The sequence below is a fragment of the Neoarius graeffei genome, chromosome 14, assembly GCF_027579695.1.
Source record: "Neoarius graeffei isolate fNeoGra1 chromosome 14, fNeoGra1.pri, whole genome shotgun sequence".
Taxonomy (NCBI): domain Eukaryota; kingdom Metazoa; phylum Chordata; class Actinopteri; order Siluriformes; family Ariidae; genus Neoarius; species Neoarius graeffei.
The window spans coordinates 53,874,588-53,895,449 of NC_083582.1; the positions used below are offsets into that span (position 1 = coordinate 53,874,588).

Consider the following 20,862-nt stretch of genomic DNA (forward strand, 5'->3'; position numbering starts at 1 on the left):
TTTAGTTTACAAAGGAATCTATTTGTATTGTGAAAAGGAAAAGACTTAAGATCTGCTTTATGCCAGCTGAAATCTGACATGGAAATAACTGCAGTGGATTACAAATTGCTCTTCAGAGATTTACATTTAAGACAGAGCAAACTTTGGTTGAGATAATAACTTGGATCTAATACTCTTGGTGGAGTTCATTGAGCAGTTTAAAAAAATACAGGGGAAGAAAAAAGAGATTTTCTATCTTTGTAGATACTAGCACCAAAAGATGGCTCTTTGGAAAGTGAAGTTTGATTTGAAAAAACGGGTGAAGCTGGCCCAGATACTATGGCTCATGTATTGGGGGTCTATCATGGCTGGAGTGCTTGTCTTCAGCATGGGCCTCTTCTTCAAAATTGAACTGCGGAAACGAAGTGAGCTTATGGACAACAAGGAAAGTCACTTTGTGCCCAACCTACTAATTGGTGTAGGACTGTTAACCTGCGGCATCAGTGCCTTTGGAGGCAAGATTTGCTATGACTCGTTGGATTCCTCCAAGTTTACAAAGTGGAAGACAATTATAAAGCCATTCCTTATCTGCTGTTTGCTCTTCAATGTTGTCCTCTTCTTCACGGCACTTTTGTGTTTCACCATGCGCATTCCTCTACAGTTTACCCTGACAGAAGGCTTAAAGAATGGCATGAAATATTATAAGGACACAGATGTACCTGGTCGCTGCTACATGAAGAGAACTCTGGACCTAATGCAGATGGAGTTTCATTGCTGTGGAAACAACAACTACAAAGACTGGTTTGAGATCCAGTGGATTAGTAATCGCTACTTGGACTTTAGCTCTAAAGAAGTCAAAGAGTGAGTGCTTGTCATCAAGTATTAGAGACTGAAACATGTATAAATAACACGACGATACTCTTGCTATTTGTGGTAACTATAAAATACAGTTTTATTATTTATAGTTGATGTATATTGAATTAAATATTGGTAAGCCTCGGCATAAGCTGCTGTCATAAGTTGTAATATTTCATCTCCGTTATTATGCTTGTTTTTAAATTGTTTTCACTGTTCATTTTGCATTATAAGTAGTAAGTTGACAGTGTGGGGTCAGTGTGAGCCAGTTCAGACTTAGTTGATAATCTTCTTGAATCACAGTTCGACCTCTTTCGGAGCTTAATGTCCTTTTCAATCACTTCGAGACCAGGTTGACTGGATGGGAATAGATCAAGGCGTCATAGAGACTTTGAGTCTTAAGGTTGTTGAGGTTTTAATTATATTTTAATATAGTGATATTTGATATTTCATGTTCAATGTCCAAGTAAATCAGCAAATCCTTAAAACAATGCCAATTTTATATACTGAGATATTCAATTAAGTATACCTTTTTACAATTGTTTATCTGTTTTTATTTAAACACTTTAATGTTTAAAGTATATGTATATCCCTGGTTGTAGACATATAGATCCTATTTAAGCAGTTCTGTAATATTTATACATCTCAAATTGGTTTTCTTGTCAATAGCCGAATCAACAGCAATGTTGACAGACAATATTTGTTGGATGGAGTGCCTTTCAGCTGCTGCAATCCCAGCTCCCCAAGGCCCTGCATTCACTACCAAGTCACCAACAACTCTGCTCACTACAGTTATGACCACCATACTGAAGAACTAAACATCTGGACACGTGGCTGCAGGGAAGCTCTAGTTTTCTACTATGGAGGGCTGATGAACACTATTGGTGTACTGGTGCTTTTGGTTACTATTCTTGAGGTATGACTTATAAATGTACTATGCTTTAAAATGATAGATGTTAACGTAGCCCTTAAACTTACCAACCACTGTGGATAAAACCGCATTGGTCATTAGAGTACATATAACACAGATAACAGCTATAGTTTTTTTTTCTTTAATGTTTTCCAATTTCTTGATTTTGCTTGTGATTACTTTTATGGTGGATAATTTTTTATACTTTCCCCTCTCTCAGGTTGCTGTGATGGTGGGACTACAGTATGTGAACACCTCTCTCTCTACACTGGTCAATCCAGAAGATCCTGAGAGTGAAAGTGAAGGGTGGATCCTGGAGAAACCAGTCAAGGAAACCTTCACAGATATCATAGCCAAAATAAAGGCAATGGGGAAAGGCAGTCAGGTGGAAGAGGGGGTGGAAGTGCAGGCAGTTTCTACAGTGAGCTGAATATGCTATGCTGATTGAACATAGACTACTCCATTTCTACCAAAGTAGAGACTGCCTCTCTGACATTATACAGCATGAAGATCAAGTCAGCTACATTTTATGTGGTTTAATATAATTATTTGAAGATACAGCTACACACTGAAAGTTAAAAAAAAAAGAGTCCAAATTCAAATGGAAATTTCTCTCCTTGGTTAGAGCTGTTTTATCTGAAACCATTTTTAAAATGTTTTGCTTCTTTTCCATGCTATATATTTTCAAGACATCGTTTATTAGGATTTTATATTACGCTTTTGGCATTTATAATCCTTTACATGCTTACAGAGTCGTCTTAGTTTTTCTGATTATGGCTTGTGGACACCTGGCTGGCATTAGCTGGCTTTAAAATGGAAAACAGAGAGCATACGTGTAGCACTTATTACTGGCTTTAAAATAGTTATGCAACCTTATTTTGACAAGACCTTATTCAAAACAAATACTATAACCCAACTAAGTTTCCAATATACAGTGTAGGGCTACTCTGTCTCTCCATTTAAACTGATGAGATGAAACTGATATGTAGGATGTTGTTACAGAATATGGCAAATAGAATAGAAAAAAAACCCAGAATATGACAATTTGCAAATCATGGAAACCCTATATTTCACTGAAAATAGTAAAGACAACATATCAAATGTTGAAACTGAGAAATTGTATTGGTTTTTTTTGAAAAATATATGCTCATTTTGAATTTGATGTCAGCAACACATTTCAGAAAAGTTGGGACAGGGGCATGTTTACCACTGTGTTGCATCACCTCTACTTTTCACACTGTAAACTAACACTCTGTAAATGTTTGGGAACTGAGAAGACCAAGTGCTGTAGTTTTGAAAGAGAAATGTTGTACCATTCTTGCCTGATATACAATTTCAGTTGCTCAACAGTTCAGAGTCTCCTTTGTCATATTTTGCATTTCATAATGCGCCAAATGTTTTAAATGGGAGATAGGTCTGGACTGGGCGGCACGGTGGTGTAGTGGTTAGCGCTGTCGCCTCACAGAAAGAAGGTCCGGGTTCGATCCCCGTGGCCGGCGAGGGCCTTTCTGTGCGGAGTTTGCATGTTCTCCCCGTGTCCGTGTGGGTTTCCTCCAGGTGCTCCGGTTTCCCCCACAGTCCAAAGACATGCAGGTTAGGTTAACTGGTGACTCTAAATTGACCGTAGGTGTGAGCGTGAATGGTTGTCTGTGTCTAGGTGTCAGCCCTGTGATGACCTGGCGACTTGTCCAGGGTGTACCCCGCCTTTCGCCCGTAGTCAGCTGGGATAGGCTCCAGCTTGCCTGTGACCCTGTAGAAGGATAAAGCGGCTAGAGATAATGAGATGAGATAGGTCTGGACTGCAGGGAGGCCAGTTTAGCACCTGGACTCTTTTACTACAGAGCCATGCAGTTTTAATATGTGCAGAAAGCGGTTTGGCATTGTCTTGCTGAAAGAAGGAAGGCCTTCCCTGAAAAAGATTTTGTATGGATGGCAGCATATTACTCTGAAATGTGTATGTATCATTCAGCATTAATGGTGCCTTCCCAGATGTACATGTTACCCATGTCATGTGCACTAATGCACCCTCATACCATCACAGATGCTGACTTTTGAACTGTGCACTGATAACAAGCTGGATGGTCCCTTTCCTCTTTAGCCTGGAGGATGTGGTGTCCATGATTTCTAAAAAGAATTTCTAATTTTGATTCATCAGACCTCAGGACAGGCGGCACGGTGGTGTAGTAGTTAGCGCTGTCGCCTCACAGCAAGAAGGTCCGGGTTCGAGCCCCGTGGCCGGTGAGGGCCTTTCTGTGCGGAGTTTCCATGTTCTCCCCGTGTCCACGTGGGTTTCCTCCGGGGGCTCTGGTTTCCCCCACAGTCCAAAGACATGCAGGTTAGGTTAACTGGTGACTCTAAATTGACCGTAGGTGTGAATGTGAGTGTGAATGGTTGTCTGTGTCTATGTGTCAGCCCTGTGATGACCTGGCGACTTGTCCAGGGTGTACCCTGCCTTTCGCCCGTAGTCAGCTGGGATAGGCTCCAGCTTGCCTGCGACCCTGTAGAACAGGATAAAGCGGCTAGAGATAATGAGATGAGATGAGACCTCGGGACAATTTTCCACTTTGCCTCAGTCCATCGTAAAAGAGCTCAGGCAGGCCCAGAGAAGGTGGCGGTGTTTCTGGATATTGCTTATATCTGGTTTTAACTTGCATTTGTGGATGCAGTAATGAACTGTTTTCACAGACGATGGTTTTCTAAAGTGTTCCTGAGCCCATACAGTGATTTCCACTACAGACACGTGTCTGCTTTTAATGCAGTGTTGCCTGAGGGCCTGACGATCACAAGTATCCAATGTCAGTTTTCAGCCTTGTCTCTTGCATACAGAGATTTCACCAGATTTTCTGAACTTTTAAATGATATTATGTTCCACAGATGATGTGATCCCAAAATTCTTTGCATTTTTATAATGAAGAATGTTATTCTTAAATTGTTGCACTGTTTGCCCATGCAATCTTTCACAGAGCAGTGAACCCCTCCCCATCTTTAATTCTGAGAGACTCAGCCTCTCTGAGATGCTCTTTTTTATATCCAATCATGTTACTGGTCTATTGCCAATTAACCAAACTTTTTTTTTAGCATTACACAACTTTTTCAGTCTCTTGTTGCCCCATCCCAACTTTTTTTGAAACATGTTGCTGAGATCAAATTCAAAATGAGCACATATTTTAAAAAAAACAACAATAAAATTTCTCAGTTTCAACATTAAATATGTTGTCTTTGTACTATTTTCAATGAAATATAAGGTTTCCAAGATTTGAAAATCATCATATTCTGTTTTTTATTTACATTTTACACAGTGTCCCAAATTTATGGAATTGGGGTTGTACGAAGTCAAGTTTATTGAGATTTATTCTCAATGGAGTTATAAATACTAACCTGTAGACTGAAAAGCGGTGCATATAAATACCAAATTAATTACATACATTATACTTTGTCATTTGTGTCTCTTTTATACAAATGAAAGCACGTTGCAAACAATCCAACTCCTGGGCTGATCAGAGTAATGTGGATAGTAATGCATGAGGGAAACTTTCCATAAAAGTAGCTACATACAGCATTCTCTGCTCTTCTTTCTGTAGCAAGCAATACTGGTTTAACGTGCAGAATGAACATGCCTCATTTGCTTCAAAATATAACTGAGAGAGCAACCATACATATTAATCAAGTAACACTGTGGCTACAGTACATCGATTTACATCATAGAAGTCTCTCTATCTTTTTAATATCTTTTTAAATGAGGGTGTGCCTACTGTAGATCCTCATCAATTTAGCAGGTTTAACTGGTAAAACCTTCTGTGGTGCTTTCGCAGTCAATTAAAATATAGAAATGGTACAAATAAGTATACAGAACTTATTGACATGAGATCACACAAGCTCAAACTATTGACACAAGAATTGGATTTAAGAAGTGACCAGGACTGAGTTTCCCAAAGCGCCACAAATTTAAGATCATTTTAATTGGAGAGAAAGTGTATCAAGTGTGATGCTCGCTCTATCATTTAATTATGATCTTTGTACTGTAATGCTTTTGGGAGTCTCAGCCCTGAACGAATTTTAAGAATGGAAAGGGCTCATTCTGCAGGTGGGGTAATATGAAAAAAGTGTAGAAGTGAGAAGGTAAGATGAACAGTTCAGCAAGACACTATAGAAGTATCAGCACTGACCCGAGACCTCTGAAATTTTTTTTCTTTGTTCATGTGGTTTGTGTCCCCATGATTTAAAATATGCTTTCATGCTCTTCTGTAAGTAGTCATATAAGACTCAAACATAAATGTACTCATATCTTTGTAAATAGTGTAGCGTTCTATGTTTCTTTACTTTTCTAAGTGTACAAGTGAATAAATGTAAACAAATTTAAACGAGGTAGTGTGTATGTGTATTACATGTTGCTGTAAATAAAATGTACTGTAGCAAACTCTGATCAGTGGAGTAAGGGTTTTATGATTATATTCGTCTGGTTTTAAGACATAGATACAGTACAGTATTCTGGCAATTCTTCAGGAGGTCTGCTTAAGTGTTTGGACTGATGTACGAATTATGAGATCACTACATTTACATGGGCGGCACGGTGGTGTAGTGGTTAGTGCTGTTGCCTCACAGCAAGAAGGTCCAGGTTCGAGCCCCGTGGCCAGCGAGGGCCTTTCTGTGCGGAGTTTGCATGTTCTCCCCGTATCCGCGTGGGTTTCCTCTGGGTGCTCCGGTTTCCCCCACAGTCCAAAGACATGCAGGTTAGGTTAACTGGTGACTCTAAATTGACCGTAGGTGTGAATGTGAGTGTGAATGGTTGTCTGTGTCTATGTGTCAGCCCTGTGATGACCTGGCGACTTGTCCAGGGTGTACCCCGCCTTTCGCCCGTAGTCAGCTGGGATAGGCTCCAGCTTGCCTGCAACCCTGTAGAACAGGATAAAGCGGCTACAGATAATGAGATGAGATGAAATGAGAAGAATTATTGTTATAACATTTTTCACAAATTGCTCCTGTCATTTCGCTGGTTTGTTTACATTCTACACCCTGGACAAGTCACCATTATTGCAGGGCTGACACAGAGACATCAACCATTCACACTTACGGTCAATTTAGAGCCACCAATTAGCCTAACCTGCATGTCTTTGGACTGTGGGGGAAACCGGAGCACCTGGAGGAAACCCACACAGACATGGGGAGAACATGCAAACTCCACACAGAAAGGCCCTCGCCGGCCGCTGGGCTCAAACCCAGGACCTTCTTGCTGCGAGGCGACAGTGCTAACCACTACACCACCATGCTGCCCGGTTTTTGACATACAAACTGTAATATGGATTACCACAGTTGTCAAATAGGGCTATTTGCTGTATTTTTAATTTAATATTTACTGTTTGACCTCAAACACATTAAGAAATTAAGAAGAAATTGCACTCATTAACTTTTGATGAGGCACACCTTTTAATTGAAAAGCATTCCAGGTAAGTATCTCATGAAGCTGGTTAAGATAATGCCAATAGTGTACAAAGCGTCATCAAGGTAAATGGTGGCGACTTTGAAGAATCTAAAATATGAAACACCGTTTTGTTTACCAAATAATTCCATATATGTTCAATATGGGCTGGCACGGTGGTGTAGTGTTTAGCACTGTTGCCTCACAGCAAGAAAGTTCTGGGTTCAAGCCCAGTGGCCGACGGGGACCTTTCTGTGTGGAGTTTACATGTTCTCCCCGTCTCTGTGTGGGTTTCCACCACAGTCCAAAGACATGCAAGTTAGGCTAATTGGTGGCTTTAAATTGACTGTGAATGGTTGTTTGTCTCTATTTGTCAGCCCTGTGATGACCTGGCAACTTGTCCAGGGTGTACCCCGCCTCTCACCCATAGTCAGCTGGGATAGGCTCCAGTTTGCCTGCAACCTTGCACAGGATAAGCAGCTACAGATAATGGGTGTAATGTTCAATGTGTTATTTCATCATTTTGATGTCTTCATTTGATGTTCTACAGTGTAGAAAAACCTATGAATGAGTAGCTGTGTCCAAACTTTTGATTGATACTGTATATTACGGTTTATATGAGTAAATGTATTATAGGTAGGCTGTATATAGCCATGAATATAGGATATGCTATGTGACCAAAAGTTTGTGGACACCTGACAATTACACCTATATGTAGACCTTAGCCAAGCTGCTACCACAAATTTGGAAACATAACTTTGTTTTGAACACCTTGTTCTAAAGGTTGGTGTAGAGGAATGAAAGTGTGCCAAGCCTTCTTGCCAGACCTCACTAATGCTCTTGTGGCTGAAATGGCACTAATCCCCACAGCCACATTCCAAAATCAAGTGGAAAGCATTCCCAGAAGAGTGGAGGTTATTATAACAGCAGGAGGGGGGACTAAAGCTGTACTAATTACCTCGTCCAGGATGGAGTCCACCGGGGCAAGGTATTGTTTTACTGCTTCATATAGAGGCGGTAACCACTAGGTCATTGTGCTGTAAGAATGTAAGAGTGTAACAATTGCGCATTACGATGTGAGAGCAGTATGGTGTGTTCTGATTGGCTGAGAGCAGTAAGCAGTACAGTGTATTCTGATTGGCTGAGAGCAGCAGAGAATCAGAACCATGTTTATTGGGCAAGTATGTTCACACACAAGGTCAAGGTCACTAAAAAGGTCAAAATAATTTTTTCGCGTTATCTTCCTTCATATTCATCGTAAGTGCGACCGGGCGAGGTCTGTTTTGCCTGGCAACACTTGTTTCCATTGTTTTGGTCTGGAATTTTCAACAAGCACATATGGGTGTGATGGGCAAGTGCCCATATACTTTTGGCCTTATAGTGTACCACAACTTTTCAAATATTATTTTTATCAAATAAATATACCTGTAGTTTTTTTTCCTTTATATCTATATTGGACGACAGTTGATGAGATGTACAGGGGAGTACTCTGTGTGTGTGTGTGTGTGTGTGTAATCTGCAGAGCAAAAGTGAAATTCAAAAGCACCATTTTGTGAACTGTGTCTAACCGACAAGGCTTACATGTTACATGATGTCTTTAGTCCTTTGTGACCCTGACAGCCACCTTCCCCACTGCCCTCACACTCCCCCATGTTTGTCATTAGCTTTTAAACCTCAATGCATATGCTGCATTCAACTAGAGGACATATGCAGCATACAATGATGGTGTTGCTCCAAACTTCTAACATAAGGAATGTTTCTGGTGCTACAGGGCTCTTTTATTGTTCTAATTCACACCATTGATCAGGTATGTTAACAGGAGATGCATCTCTACACAGGTGTATACTGATGTGTCTTCTGTTGCAAGTGTTTTGTGTTGGGTATTGGTATTAGAAGGTGGCTTTATCTCATCTCATTATCTCTAGCCGCTTTATCCTGTTCTACAGGGTCGCAGGCAAGCTGGAGCCTATCCCAGCTGACTACGGGCGAAAGGCGGGGTACACCCTGGACAAGTCGCCAGGTCATCACAGGGCTAACACATAGACACAGACAACCATTCACACTCATGGTCAATTTAGAGTCACCAGTTAACCTAACCTGCATGTCTTTGGACTGTGGGGGAAACCAGAGCACCCGGAGGAAACCCACGCGGACATGGGGAGAACATGCAAACTCCGCACAGAAAGGCCCTCGCCGGCCACAGGGCTTGAACCCGGACCTTCTCGCTGTGAGGCGACGGCGCTAACCACTACACCACTGTGCCAGGTGGCTTTATTACATTAAAAAATCTTGCTACTGCTTTGTGGTGCAATTTGGTGGACTTTCAGTGTGCATGTATTTTAAATTGCATATGGCTAATACAAGGTGCGATCAAAAAGTTCCAGGACTGTTTCTCTTGTGAACGAATGGAGTGCAGCACGGTCATGCACATGCATCAGGCGTGAGCAGGGAGCACACATACACGCTGGAGGCTTCAACAAAGATGCTTCTCATTCACTTTAAATAGGGTGATGTCATGTACTGCCGAAATGCACTGTGGTTCTATTGCTTCTCTTTGCTTGCACTGTTTGTGGTAGAAGTTTAGAAAAGTTCAACTTAACGGCAGCACAGGCACCAGCCAATCAAATCATGTTTATGCAAATATCCTGAAAGAGCTATCCATTAATTAACTACACAAATTATCTGTCAGGTCATGAGGGAAGCTGGAGCCAATACCAGCTGATTTCAGGCAAGAGGTGGGGTACACTCTAGTTAGGCCACCAATCACAGATACGAACAACCATTCACACTCACATCTATGGGCAATTTAGAGTAGCTAGTTGACCTAGCATGTTGTTGGACTGTGAGACGATACCAGAGAACCCAGAGAAAACCCAGACAGGGACAGAGAGAACCTATAATCTCTGTAAGGTAACAGTGCTAACCACTGCACCACTGTGCCACCCCTGTAATGCATTATATGTAGATGTAATAAATTGTCATATGAAGATACTACTTGAGCACTCATTTTATGAGACACTTTTTTACTTATTTTGACGGGGTGGCACGGTGGTATAAAAGAAGCCAAGAAGCCTTGATTTGTCACACATACACTCAAGCACAGACTTTTCATTCCGCATGTTAGATTTGGCACAGTTTTACGCCGGACGCCCTTCCTGATGCAACCCTCTCCAATTTATCCTGGTTTGGGACCGGTGCCAAGAGTATGCTTATGCACCCCCAGTGACTGGATGTGGTGAGAGACGACATGAACGTGGCAGATGTGGTAGAGAAGGATGAGGAAGACAGGGAGCAATGGAGACAAAAGATCAGCTGTGGCGATCCCTAATCGGGAGCAGCCAAAAGAAGAAGACGACAACACTCAAGCACAGACTTAAGCACACAATGAAATTTAACCTCTGCATTTAACCCATCTGAAGCAGTGAACACACATGCACACACAAGTGAGCAGTGAACACACACACATACCCAGAGCAGTTGGCAGCTATGCTACAGCACCCAGGGAGCATTTGGAGTTTAGGTGCCTTGCTCAACGGCATTTCAGCCCAACCTCAGACCATGGCTGCCCCATGTTAACCTAACCAGTGGTTAGCACTGTTGCCTCACAGCAAGAAGGTTCTGGGTTCGAGTGCAATAGCTGATGGGGGCCTTTCTGTGTAGAGTTTGCATGTTCTCCCCATGTCTACGTGGGTTTCCTCTGGGTGCTCCGGTTTCCCCTACAGTCCAAAGACATGCGGTTAGGTTAACTGGCTACTCTAAATTGCCCATATGTGTGAGTGCACAGAAAGGAACTGGCCACCCTGCTGCTGCAATTCTGGCCAAGTCAACCAAACATGGTTCGCCTCAAGCCCGGATTGGGTTCAGCAGTGATGACGACAACTTATTTTGACAAGTAGTTTTACTTCTCATCTCATCTCATTATCTCTAGCCGCTTTATCCTTCTACAGGGTCGCAGGCAAGCTGGAGCCTATCCCAGCTGACTACGGGCGAAAGGCGGGGTACACCCTGGACAAGTCGCCAGGTCATCACAGGGCTGACACATAGACACAGACAACCATTCACACTCACATTCACACCTACGGTCAATTTAGAGTCACCAGTTAACCTAACCTGCATGTCTTTGGACTGTGGGGGAAACCGGAGCACCCGGAGGAAACCCACGCGGACACGGGGAGAACATGCAAACTCCACACAGAAAGGCCCTCGCCGGCCCCGGGGCTCGAACCCAGGACCTTCTTGCTGTGAGGCGACAGCGCTAACCACTACACCACTGTGCCGCCCTAGTTTTACTTCTACTTGAGTAATTCTTCTTCTTATTATTATTATTAAGTAACAATATTTTTACTTGAGTACAGTTTGTGCTTACTCTACCCACTTCTGCCTACGTGAAATAAATTTTACACATTATCTGGCTACTGACTAAATAAGTGTTTTTGTTTGTTTTTAAACAATGATTTTATTGACAATATACCTCAAGTGTGGGCTCTAATAATATCTCTATTCTAGGTGGTTAAGTGATCAGACTTGCTAGAACCCAGCTGTCTGTCCATCTGTGTCTGACCAGTCAATGGAACCGCCAAAGAAGTTCATAGATAAAGACTGTTCTACTGATCAGAGGTCAGTGTAGTGGCCTGGTCTATAGCTGTGTTTCACCTCATCACACTCATCTCATTATTAACCCCTTCGGATATAATGTGTACAGTTGTGCACATGAAGTTCCATAGCATTTTTCCTTGTGTCTGAAGGGGTTAAGCTTATCATGAACTTCATCAGGTGCTGCAACTTTTGGACTGGCAGTAAGAGAAGAACAGAAACTCACTATGACGCTCAGCAGTGCCCTATTTTGCTTCTGATTTGCACCGGCACTCTCTCTAGTGTTGAGCAGCTCGCTGCAAGCCATGGAGCATATAAATACCATATACTGTAGGTGTAGATGCTCGGTCGTTACTCACTCATTCTTTGCAATTCCTTCTCCCTGGTGCTTCTCCCACACCCCGATTGTTGCGATCTGTCTTTTCGTATTTTTAAATGTGTGTTGTGCTATGAATACACATAGTCCACATTACCTGATGTGTTTGATTTTTTTCACAGACTGTCTATTTTTAACAGGGAGCTGGAACACAAAGGCATCACACAATTAAATAAGGAGCTCTTGAGTTCAGATTACCCAGCATGCTCCGAGAGGGAGTTGAAGAATGAGGAGGATCTACATGACCTGCAAAATAACAGGTTCATAACAATGAACTCACTCTGACACATTATAATTTCTATACAATATCATTATGGTAACAGCTCACATAGTTTAAGATTAATAATGCACAGATTTACAAACATGTTGAAAAGCATATTCAGGAAAGTCTTCAGGACAGATGCGCTTACTTCTTTGTGGTTTATCTGTAACATGACAAAATGCATTTTTGTCTTATTAACTTTGAGAGAGAGAAAAAAAATTGAGGCTGATAAAATCATCACACATCTGAAAATTTCTAGACGTCTCTACATCATGTACAACATTCCAGTCTTCTGTAGGATTTCAGCTGCAGTTGTAGACAGAATGTTGGGTGAAGCAGAGAACAGAGAGATCCTGAAGACTGACTCAAATGTTCACACACTTCTTGATCTTCCAGATCAAACACATGGAACAAAATTACCATCAGGAATGTGACTTGGATCCTCAGCAGATCAGAGACAATATCCTTGCACCGGGTAAACTGGCTTTCCAAGAGTTGGAAAAAAACAACAACCCGATTGTCTACAAGGAAGACCTCAGAGAGTGTGGTGTTGATGTCAAAGAAGTATCAGTGTACTCAGAAGTGGCCACTCAAATCTTCAGAGCAGAGTTTTGGCTTCACCTCTGGAAGCTGTTCAGCTTTGTACATCTGAGTATTCAAGTTTCTCGCTGCTTTGTATGTTTTTCTTTCCTTCATCAACAAAAATCTAAAAGAAAAACAAACCACTCATCTGTCTGATCTTCTCACTCAATCAAACATGTCTGATTTCCTTAGGAGTGCAGTGGACAAGGTCTTAAGACTTGAAGACTGGACACCTAGACCTTTATCTCTGCTTCCTTCTAGGTTTGTCACTGGAGTCCAATCCGGCTGTCTTACAAGACTTTATGGCTGTCAGAATGCAGGCACTTACGGATGCAGGCTCAGGGGAGACGGGGCTGAGCAAACTGTCGAAGGCATCCAAATCAGTGTACAGGAAGCGGTGTCAGAAAACTAGCAAGGGTCGGGTGATCAACGAACAAAGCTATGTAGAACAGGCAATAAGGCGAGGTTGGGACAAAATGGGAATAAAGATCAAACACTGAGAAAACTATCGGAACCCAAACGGCTCAATATGAGTTGGAGAGAACACCAAACAATACTTCGCAAGGAGCTGGTTTGAGAGCAGGGCTTATATAGGTGTGTTGTTGATTGTACAATGACCTGCAGGTGGTGTGATTAATAGTCAGGTGACAGAATGCGCTGTGGTTCTTGGGGTTTGTAGTCCAGAGCGGCCATATTTGAAGGCCGCTCCAACCTCATGTTCTCTGAGCCGTTACTGACAATAGCACAGACAGGTAGCAGCTCTCACAGCAAGCATGAAACAGTCAAATACATAAAGGAAAAGATCAGAGAGAATCCTTCTCCAGAGAATTCCATCAATCTGTTTCACTGTTTGAATGAATTCAATGATCATTCTTGAGTGCAGGACATCCAAACTTACCTGAACAAAGGAAGTGACTATTGTCTCAGTAGAACAAGACTCTTTTCTTCTCAGTGGTCAGCTCTGGTGTTTGTGTTACTGAAGTCTGAACATGAGTTAGATGTGTTCAATTTATGTAAATTTTACCCATCAGAGGAATGTCTTCTGAGGCTCCTGCTCGTGGTCAAAGCATCTAGAAAAGCTGTGTGAATAGTTTTATTCATAAATGTATTATTGCTGTTTTTATTTTCATGAAACACTGAACTACACCGTTTAAATTAATATTGTTAGCTCATCTGGCCAACAAGCGATGAGCTTATGCCATCATGTGTTGTCCGTCGTCCATCTGGCATCGTCCACATTTCACGAAAATAGCTTCTTTCTCTCAATTCTTCACAGATTTTTATTCTTTTTGGCAGGAAGGTAGGTCTACCCGGGGTGCATATAGCTTCTACCCAAATTTGCATAATTGCAATTAATAATGAAGATATGGAGTAATTAAGCCCGAACAAGTAGCTTCCACACAAATCGCTTCTTCTCCCTCAATTCTTCACCGATTTTGATTCTCTCTGGAATGAACATGGGGTACCTAGACTGCATATAACTTCTACCCAGATTTGCTTAATTACAATTATTACTGAAGTAATGGACTAATTAAGCCTTAATGAGCAGTTCAACAAAAATTGCTTCTTCTCGGTCAATTCCTCGCTGTTTTGGATTCTTTCTGGCAAATAGGTAGGTATTCCTAGGGTATATATAGCTTCTATATATAGCTTGTATATAGTGTATCTAGCTTGCAACATTTATTGCGTAAGGTAGCCCACTTTAAATCGTTCCTTCTGGACTAGACGGAGCCGGAGTGAGGTATGCCATCATTGACGGTCTCATTAATAGTTTCTCTAATCAGCTATAAATGAACCAGTGTTAGTTTTACAGGACCTATCAAATTTTCTTCTTTTAGTTTGATCTGTGAACACTCCACCCACTCGAGTCTGCACTAAACAACCCAACATGAAACACCATCTATCACACAAAGATTCTACTATCTTTGTGTGAAAAATATAGATCACCTCTCATATCAGAACAGAATATATAGAGTATGTAGATCAATAAACATTGCAAATGTTTTTATTTCACTTTAAATGTTTAAAGTATATTTTAATGATTCTTTCCCTTCCAAAGAACAATCAAAACAGTTATATAATGGTTCCATAGAGCACAAAACATCAGAGTAATACGATTTGTCATATTCGCACACGTTGGCGCTCGGAGCGTACAGCACATGCCGCGGACTGCTACTCGTATGCAGTGCTGTGCTCGAGCTCATTAGGACTAATTACCATGCACCTGCTGCTGATCAGAGCACAATCACAGCGTTTGCAAATAAGGACTGTCAGAACACACAGACTTTACGAAGTATACACGCTGTACTGTGTGCCTGACGTTACCAAGCCTTATGTTATTACGTTGCTTTTCTGACTCTGTTTTGGATTTTTCCCTCGGTCTGTGTCTCCGATACACTGTTTGTGTCTCACTTGTTTTTCGATGCTGCCTTAGCCTAACGTTTTGGAACTGTTTGCTAGTGTGCTTATTAAAATAAACTCTTTCTGCACTTACAGCCATCTAACGCTGATTATGTGACAAGATTATTGACGTTACTGTAAAGTGTGACTCTTATCGGCATGTAGTAGTTTACAGTTACATAATTCTGTATTTTGTGTAATAAAATGCAGCAATATAATCTCATCTCATTATCTCTAGCCGCTTTATCCTGTTCTACAGGGTCGCAGGCAAGCTGGAGCCTATCCCAGCTGACTACGGGTGAAAGGCGGGGTACACCCTGGACAAGTCGCCAGGTCATCACAGGGCTGACACATAGACACAGACAACCATTCACACTCACATTCACACCTACGGTCAATTTAGAGTCACCAGTTAACCTAACCTGCATGTCTTTGGACTGTGGGGGAAACCAGAGCACCCGGAGGAAACCTACGCGGACACGGGGAGAACATGCAAAGTCCGCACAGAAAGGCCCTCGCTGGCCACGGGGCTCGAACCCGGACCTTTTTGCTGTGAGGCGACAGCGCTAACCACTACACCACCGTGCCGCCCGGGTTGTGAAACTTAATGAAGCAAATGATACAGTGTCACAAAATATCTAATTCTGGTGTAGACCTTAGCAGATTAACCTTATTTAGGTTTATAATAAATTATATGACACAATTACCTGACACCAAAAAACATCCTGCTCCTGTAAATGTGCTAATGTTTTGTATATGACAGAAATGCAGAGAGTTCTTATATCGTGGATGTGTTAGTATGTTTGAAATCAGTGTTTTGACATATCATCACTTCTCTTCCAGGATGGTGGATCGTAGGTCTCTGCACAGCTCTGTCCTCAGTTCTCAGTGCAAATTCATCCAGTCTGAGAGAACTGGACCTGAGTAATACTGTAATAAGGTACGAGATGCAGGAGTGCTGCTGCTCTCTGCTGGACTGGAGCATTCGCACTGTAAACTGCAAGTACTGAGGTCAGACCATCACTTTATCATCAAAGATTACAGAAAGAACTGATTGTGTGAAAGTATTTATATGTGACTTTTATCACAGAAAAAAAACATATCCAAATATACACTTAAACTGCTTCTTGTGTCACTGTAAATTTTTAATAAGCTTTAAATATTGCTCATGACAAATATTGTCAAATTTATTTGTACTTTATTTACTTTTCTGTAAAGCTGCTTTGCAACAATGTTAAAAGTGCTATCCATCCATCCATCCATCCATCCATCTATCCATCCATTATCTGTAGCTGCTTATCCTGTTCTACAGGGTCGCAGGCAAGCTGGAGCCTATCCCAGCTGACTATGGGTGAGAGGCGGGGTACACCCTGGACAAGTCGCCAAATCATCGCAGGGCTGACACATAGAGACAACCATTCACACTCATATTCACACCTACGGTCAATTTAGAGCCACCAATTAGCCTAACCTGCATGTCTTTGGACTGTGGGGGAAACCGGAGCACCCAGAGGAAACCCATGCAGACATGGGGAGAACATGCAAACTCCACACAGAAACACCCACGTCGGCCAGTGGGCTTGAACCCAGGACCTTCTTGCTGTGAGGTGACAGTGCTAACCACTACACCACCATGCCGCACTGTAAAAGCGCTGTACAAATAAATTGACTTGACTTCTTTGCTTTTCTTCCTGTGCTTGATTTAAGCTGCTGAAATGCCACTGTTGTGTTTGTCCGTTCTGGGCTACGTAGAAACATGGCGGTGCAACATGGTGGGCTCTGTGGAAAAGGACCTGCTCCCTATGTAGATATGAAGGGCTCATTCTAAGCTTGCAAAAACACACTGATTTGTAGTTATAGGTGTTTATATACAATTGAAAAAATAATGATAAATTCTATATTCTGTTTCTGCTAATAGAGCCCCTTAAATCCTACTAACTTCATTTCCAGAAAAGTTGGGATATTTTCCAAAATGCATTCCTTATCTGTAGCCGCTTATCCTGTTCTACAGAGTCACAGGCAAGCTGGAGCCTATCCCAGCTGACTATGGGCGAGAGTCGGGGTACACCCTGGACAAGTCGCCAGGTCATTGCAGGGCTGACACATAGAGACAAACAACCATTCACACTCAATTTAGAGCCACCAATTAGCCTAACCTGCATGCCTTTGGGGGAAACTGGAACACCTCATGGAAACCCATGCAGACACGGGGAAAGCATGCCAACTCCATACAGAAAGGCCCTCGTCAGCCGCTGGGCTCAAACCCAGGACCTTCTTGCTGTAAGGCGACAGTGCTAACCACTACACCACCATGCCACCCTCCAAAATGCAATAAAAACAAAACAATCTGTGATTTATTAACTCATGGGATCCTTTATTTAACTGACAAAAGTACAAAGAAAACATTTTCAATAGTTTTACTGACCAACTTAATTGTATTTTGTAAACGTATGTGTGTGCGTGTGTGTGTGTGTGTGTGTGTGTGCTGGTCCTTACACTGATGTTGTTTGTAATAACTCTGATAACATCTGTGATTTACATTAAGATTTAAATTCTGTCCTTTTCTCTGTCTTACAGCAAAGAGAAGTATTACCACGCCAACACTGTCAGGAGTCTTTCCTCAAACCTCTTCCCAGGCTATAGCAGTGCTGATGAATTATTAGAACGCTTACTGCATGTCCAGTTATTTTGTAGCCTCCTTGTTTTTTTTTTATCAGTTTCTTCAGTTTGTTGCTGCTCAACATGTCATCATTCAGTTTGTTGTAAAATGACAGTATACGTTTCTCCACAGATCACTGAGTCACAGTTAATATTGTTTTTTAAATAATCCTCAAACCTTGTTCACTGTTTGCTTATCTTTTTTTAACCATATTAACAATTCTATCATATTGTCATAGACATAAAAATGACCTCACCTCTATCTGCTGACATCACCAGTTCCTTGGATCCAGACCAAGTGCAAGTCAGTTTTTAGTTATGTTGTGGTGGAAAAACAAAACCAGGAGCCACCACTGACACTTTACTAATAGAATATAACATAGGATCACAATCCCAAGTGAAACTTTGCAGTACAAAAACATACACAGTGTCTGATTCTACATAAAATGTTATTGGGTCCTTATTGTGGGGCGGCACGGTGGTGTAGTGGTTAGCGCTGTCGCCTCACAGCAAGAAGGTCCGGGTTCGAGCCCCGTGGCCGGCGAGGGCCTTTCTGTGCGGAGTTTGCATGTTCTCCCCATGTCCGCGTGGGTTTCCTCCGGGTGCTCCAGTTTCCCCCACAGTCCAAAGACATGCAGGTTAGGTTAACTGGTGACTCTAAATTGACCGTAGGTGTGAATGTGAGTGTGAATGGTTGTCTGTGTCTATGTGTCAGCCCTGTGATGACCTGGCGACTTGTCCAGGGTGTACCCCGCCTTTCGCCCGTAGTCAGCTGGGATAGGCTCCAGCTTGCCTGCGACCCTGTAGAACAGGATAAAGCGGCTAGAGACAATGAGATGAGATGAGATGGGTCCTTATTGTCCAAATCTAAAGCTCACAGCTCTGTGCACATCTCTATATACACATGACTGTGACAACCAGCAACACAGAGTCTCATGTAGAACAGACGCATGGTCCACAACTCCACCTTCTTTCATGCCTGTAACCATTATGAGGGTCAAAGATTGATAATGGTCTTCTCTGATCATCAGTTCACAACATACCAGGACCTCGTTATTCTGTAAGATGACACCAGCCAAACTAGTTAAGAGTAAACATGCATATGAGAGCAGATAGACAGAGGTTTATATTGAATTGTAACTGAAAAACCTTGTACATATACTGCATACACAGTAGTGCTTGAAAGTTTGTGAACCCTTTAGAATTTACTATATTTCTGCATAAATATGACCTAAAACATCATCAGATTTTCACATAAGTCCTAAAAGTAGATAAAGAGAACCCAGTTAAACAAATGAGAGAAAAAGAATTTATACTTGGTCATTTATTTATTGAGGAAAATGATCCAAAATTACATATCTGTGGGTGGCAAAAGTATGTGAACCTCCAGGATTAGCAGTTAATTTGAAGGTGAAATCAGAGTCAGGTGTTTTCAATCAATGGGATGACAATCAAGTGTGAGTGGGCACCCTGTTTTATTTAAAAACAGGGATCTATCGAAGTCTGATCTTCACAACACATTTGTGGAAGTGTATCATGGCACGAACAAAGGAGATTTCTGAGGACCTCAGAAAAAGCGTTGTTGATGCTTATCAGGCTGGAAAAGGTTACAAAACCATCTCTAAAGAGTTTGGACTCCACCAATCCACAGTCAGACAGACTGTGTACAAATGGAGAAAATTCAAGACCATTGTTACCCTCCCCAGGAGTGGTCGACCAACAAAGATCACTCTAAGAGCAAGGCGTGTAATAGTCGGCGAGGTCACAAAGGAACCCAGGGTAACTTCTAAGCAACTGAAGGCCTCTCTCACATTGGCTAATGTTCATGTTCATGAGTCCACCATCAGGAGAACACTGAACAACAATGGTGTGCATGGCAGGGTTGCAAGGAGAAAGCCACTGCTCTCCAAAAAGAACATTTCTGCTCGTCTGCAGTTTGCTAAAGATCATGTGGACAAGCCAGAAAGCTATTGGAAAAATGTTTTGTGGATGGATGAGACCAAAATAGAACTTTTTGATTTAAATGAGAAGTGTTATGTTTAGAGAAAGGAAAACACTGCATTCCAGCATAAGAACCTTATCCCATCTGTGAAACATGGTGGTGGTAGTATCATGGTTTGGGCCTGTTTTGCTGCATCTGGGCCAGGACGGCTTGCCATCATTGATGGAGCAATGAATTCTGAATTATACCAGCAAATTCTAAAGGCAAATGTCAGGACATCTGTCCATGAACTGAATCTCAAGAGAAGGTGGGTCATGCAGCAAGACAATGACCCTAAGCACACAAGTCATTCTACCAAAAAATGGTTAAAGAAAAATAAAGTTAATGTTTTGGAATGGCCAAGTCAAGGTCCTGACCTTAATCCAATCGAAATGTTGTGGAAGGACCTAAAGTGAGCAGTTCATGTGAGGAAACCCACCAACATCCCAGAGTTGAAGCTGTTCTTTATGGAGGAATGGGCTAAAATTCCTCCAAGCCGGTGTGCAGGACTGATCAACAGTTACCGGAAACATTTATTTGCAGTTATTGCTGCACAAGGGGGTCACACCAGATACTGAAAGCAAAGGTTCACATACTTTTGCCACTTACAGATATGCAATATTGGATCATTTTCCTCAATAAATAAATGACCAAGTATAATATTTTTGTCTCATTTGTTTAACCAGGCGGCATGGTGGTGTAGTGGTTAGCGCTGTCGCCTCACAGCAAGAAGGTCCGGGTTTGAGCCCCGTGGCTGGCAAGGGCCTTTCTGTGTGGAGTTTGCATGTTCTCCCCGTGGGTTTCCTCCAGGTGCTCCGGTTTCCCCCACAGTCCAAAGACATGCAGGTTA

At 42.0% G+C, this 20,862-nt stretch overlaps 1 protein-coding gene across 1 annotated transcript; it reads left to right on the top strand.

Annotated features, from left to right (window-relative positions):
* Nucleotides 1-259: 259 nt before the first annotated feature.
* On the top strand, nt 260-2,248 carry prph2a (peripherin 2a (retinal degeneration, slow)). The gene is made up of 3 exons (XM_060939018.1): nt 260-840; nt 1,504-1,750; nt 1,965-2,248. Exons 1-3 carry the CDS (start codon nt 260-262, stop codon nt 2,172-2,174), a joined length of 1,038 nt encoding a protein of 345 aa, XP_060795001.1. The 3' UTR covers nt 2,175-2,248.
* The last annotated feature ends 18,614 nt before the right edge of the window (nt 2,249-20,862 follow it).

Excerpts from the sequence above, each read along its gene's own strand:
- prph2a (XM_060939018.1), top strand. The coding sequence starts at position 260 with ATGGCTCTTTGGAAAGTGAAGTTTGATTTGAAAAAACGGGTGAAGCTG. Across the intron at positions 841-1,503 it reads AGCTCTAAAGAAGTCAAAGA|CCGAATCAACAGCAATGTTG; the intron begins GTGAGTGCTTGT and ends TCTTGTCAATAG. Across the intron at positions 1,751-1,964 it reads TTTTGGTTACTATTCTTGAG|GTTGCTGTGATGGTGGGACT; the intron begins GTATGACTTATA and ends CCCCTCTCTCAG.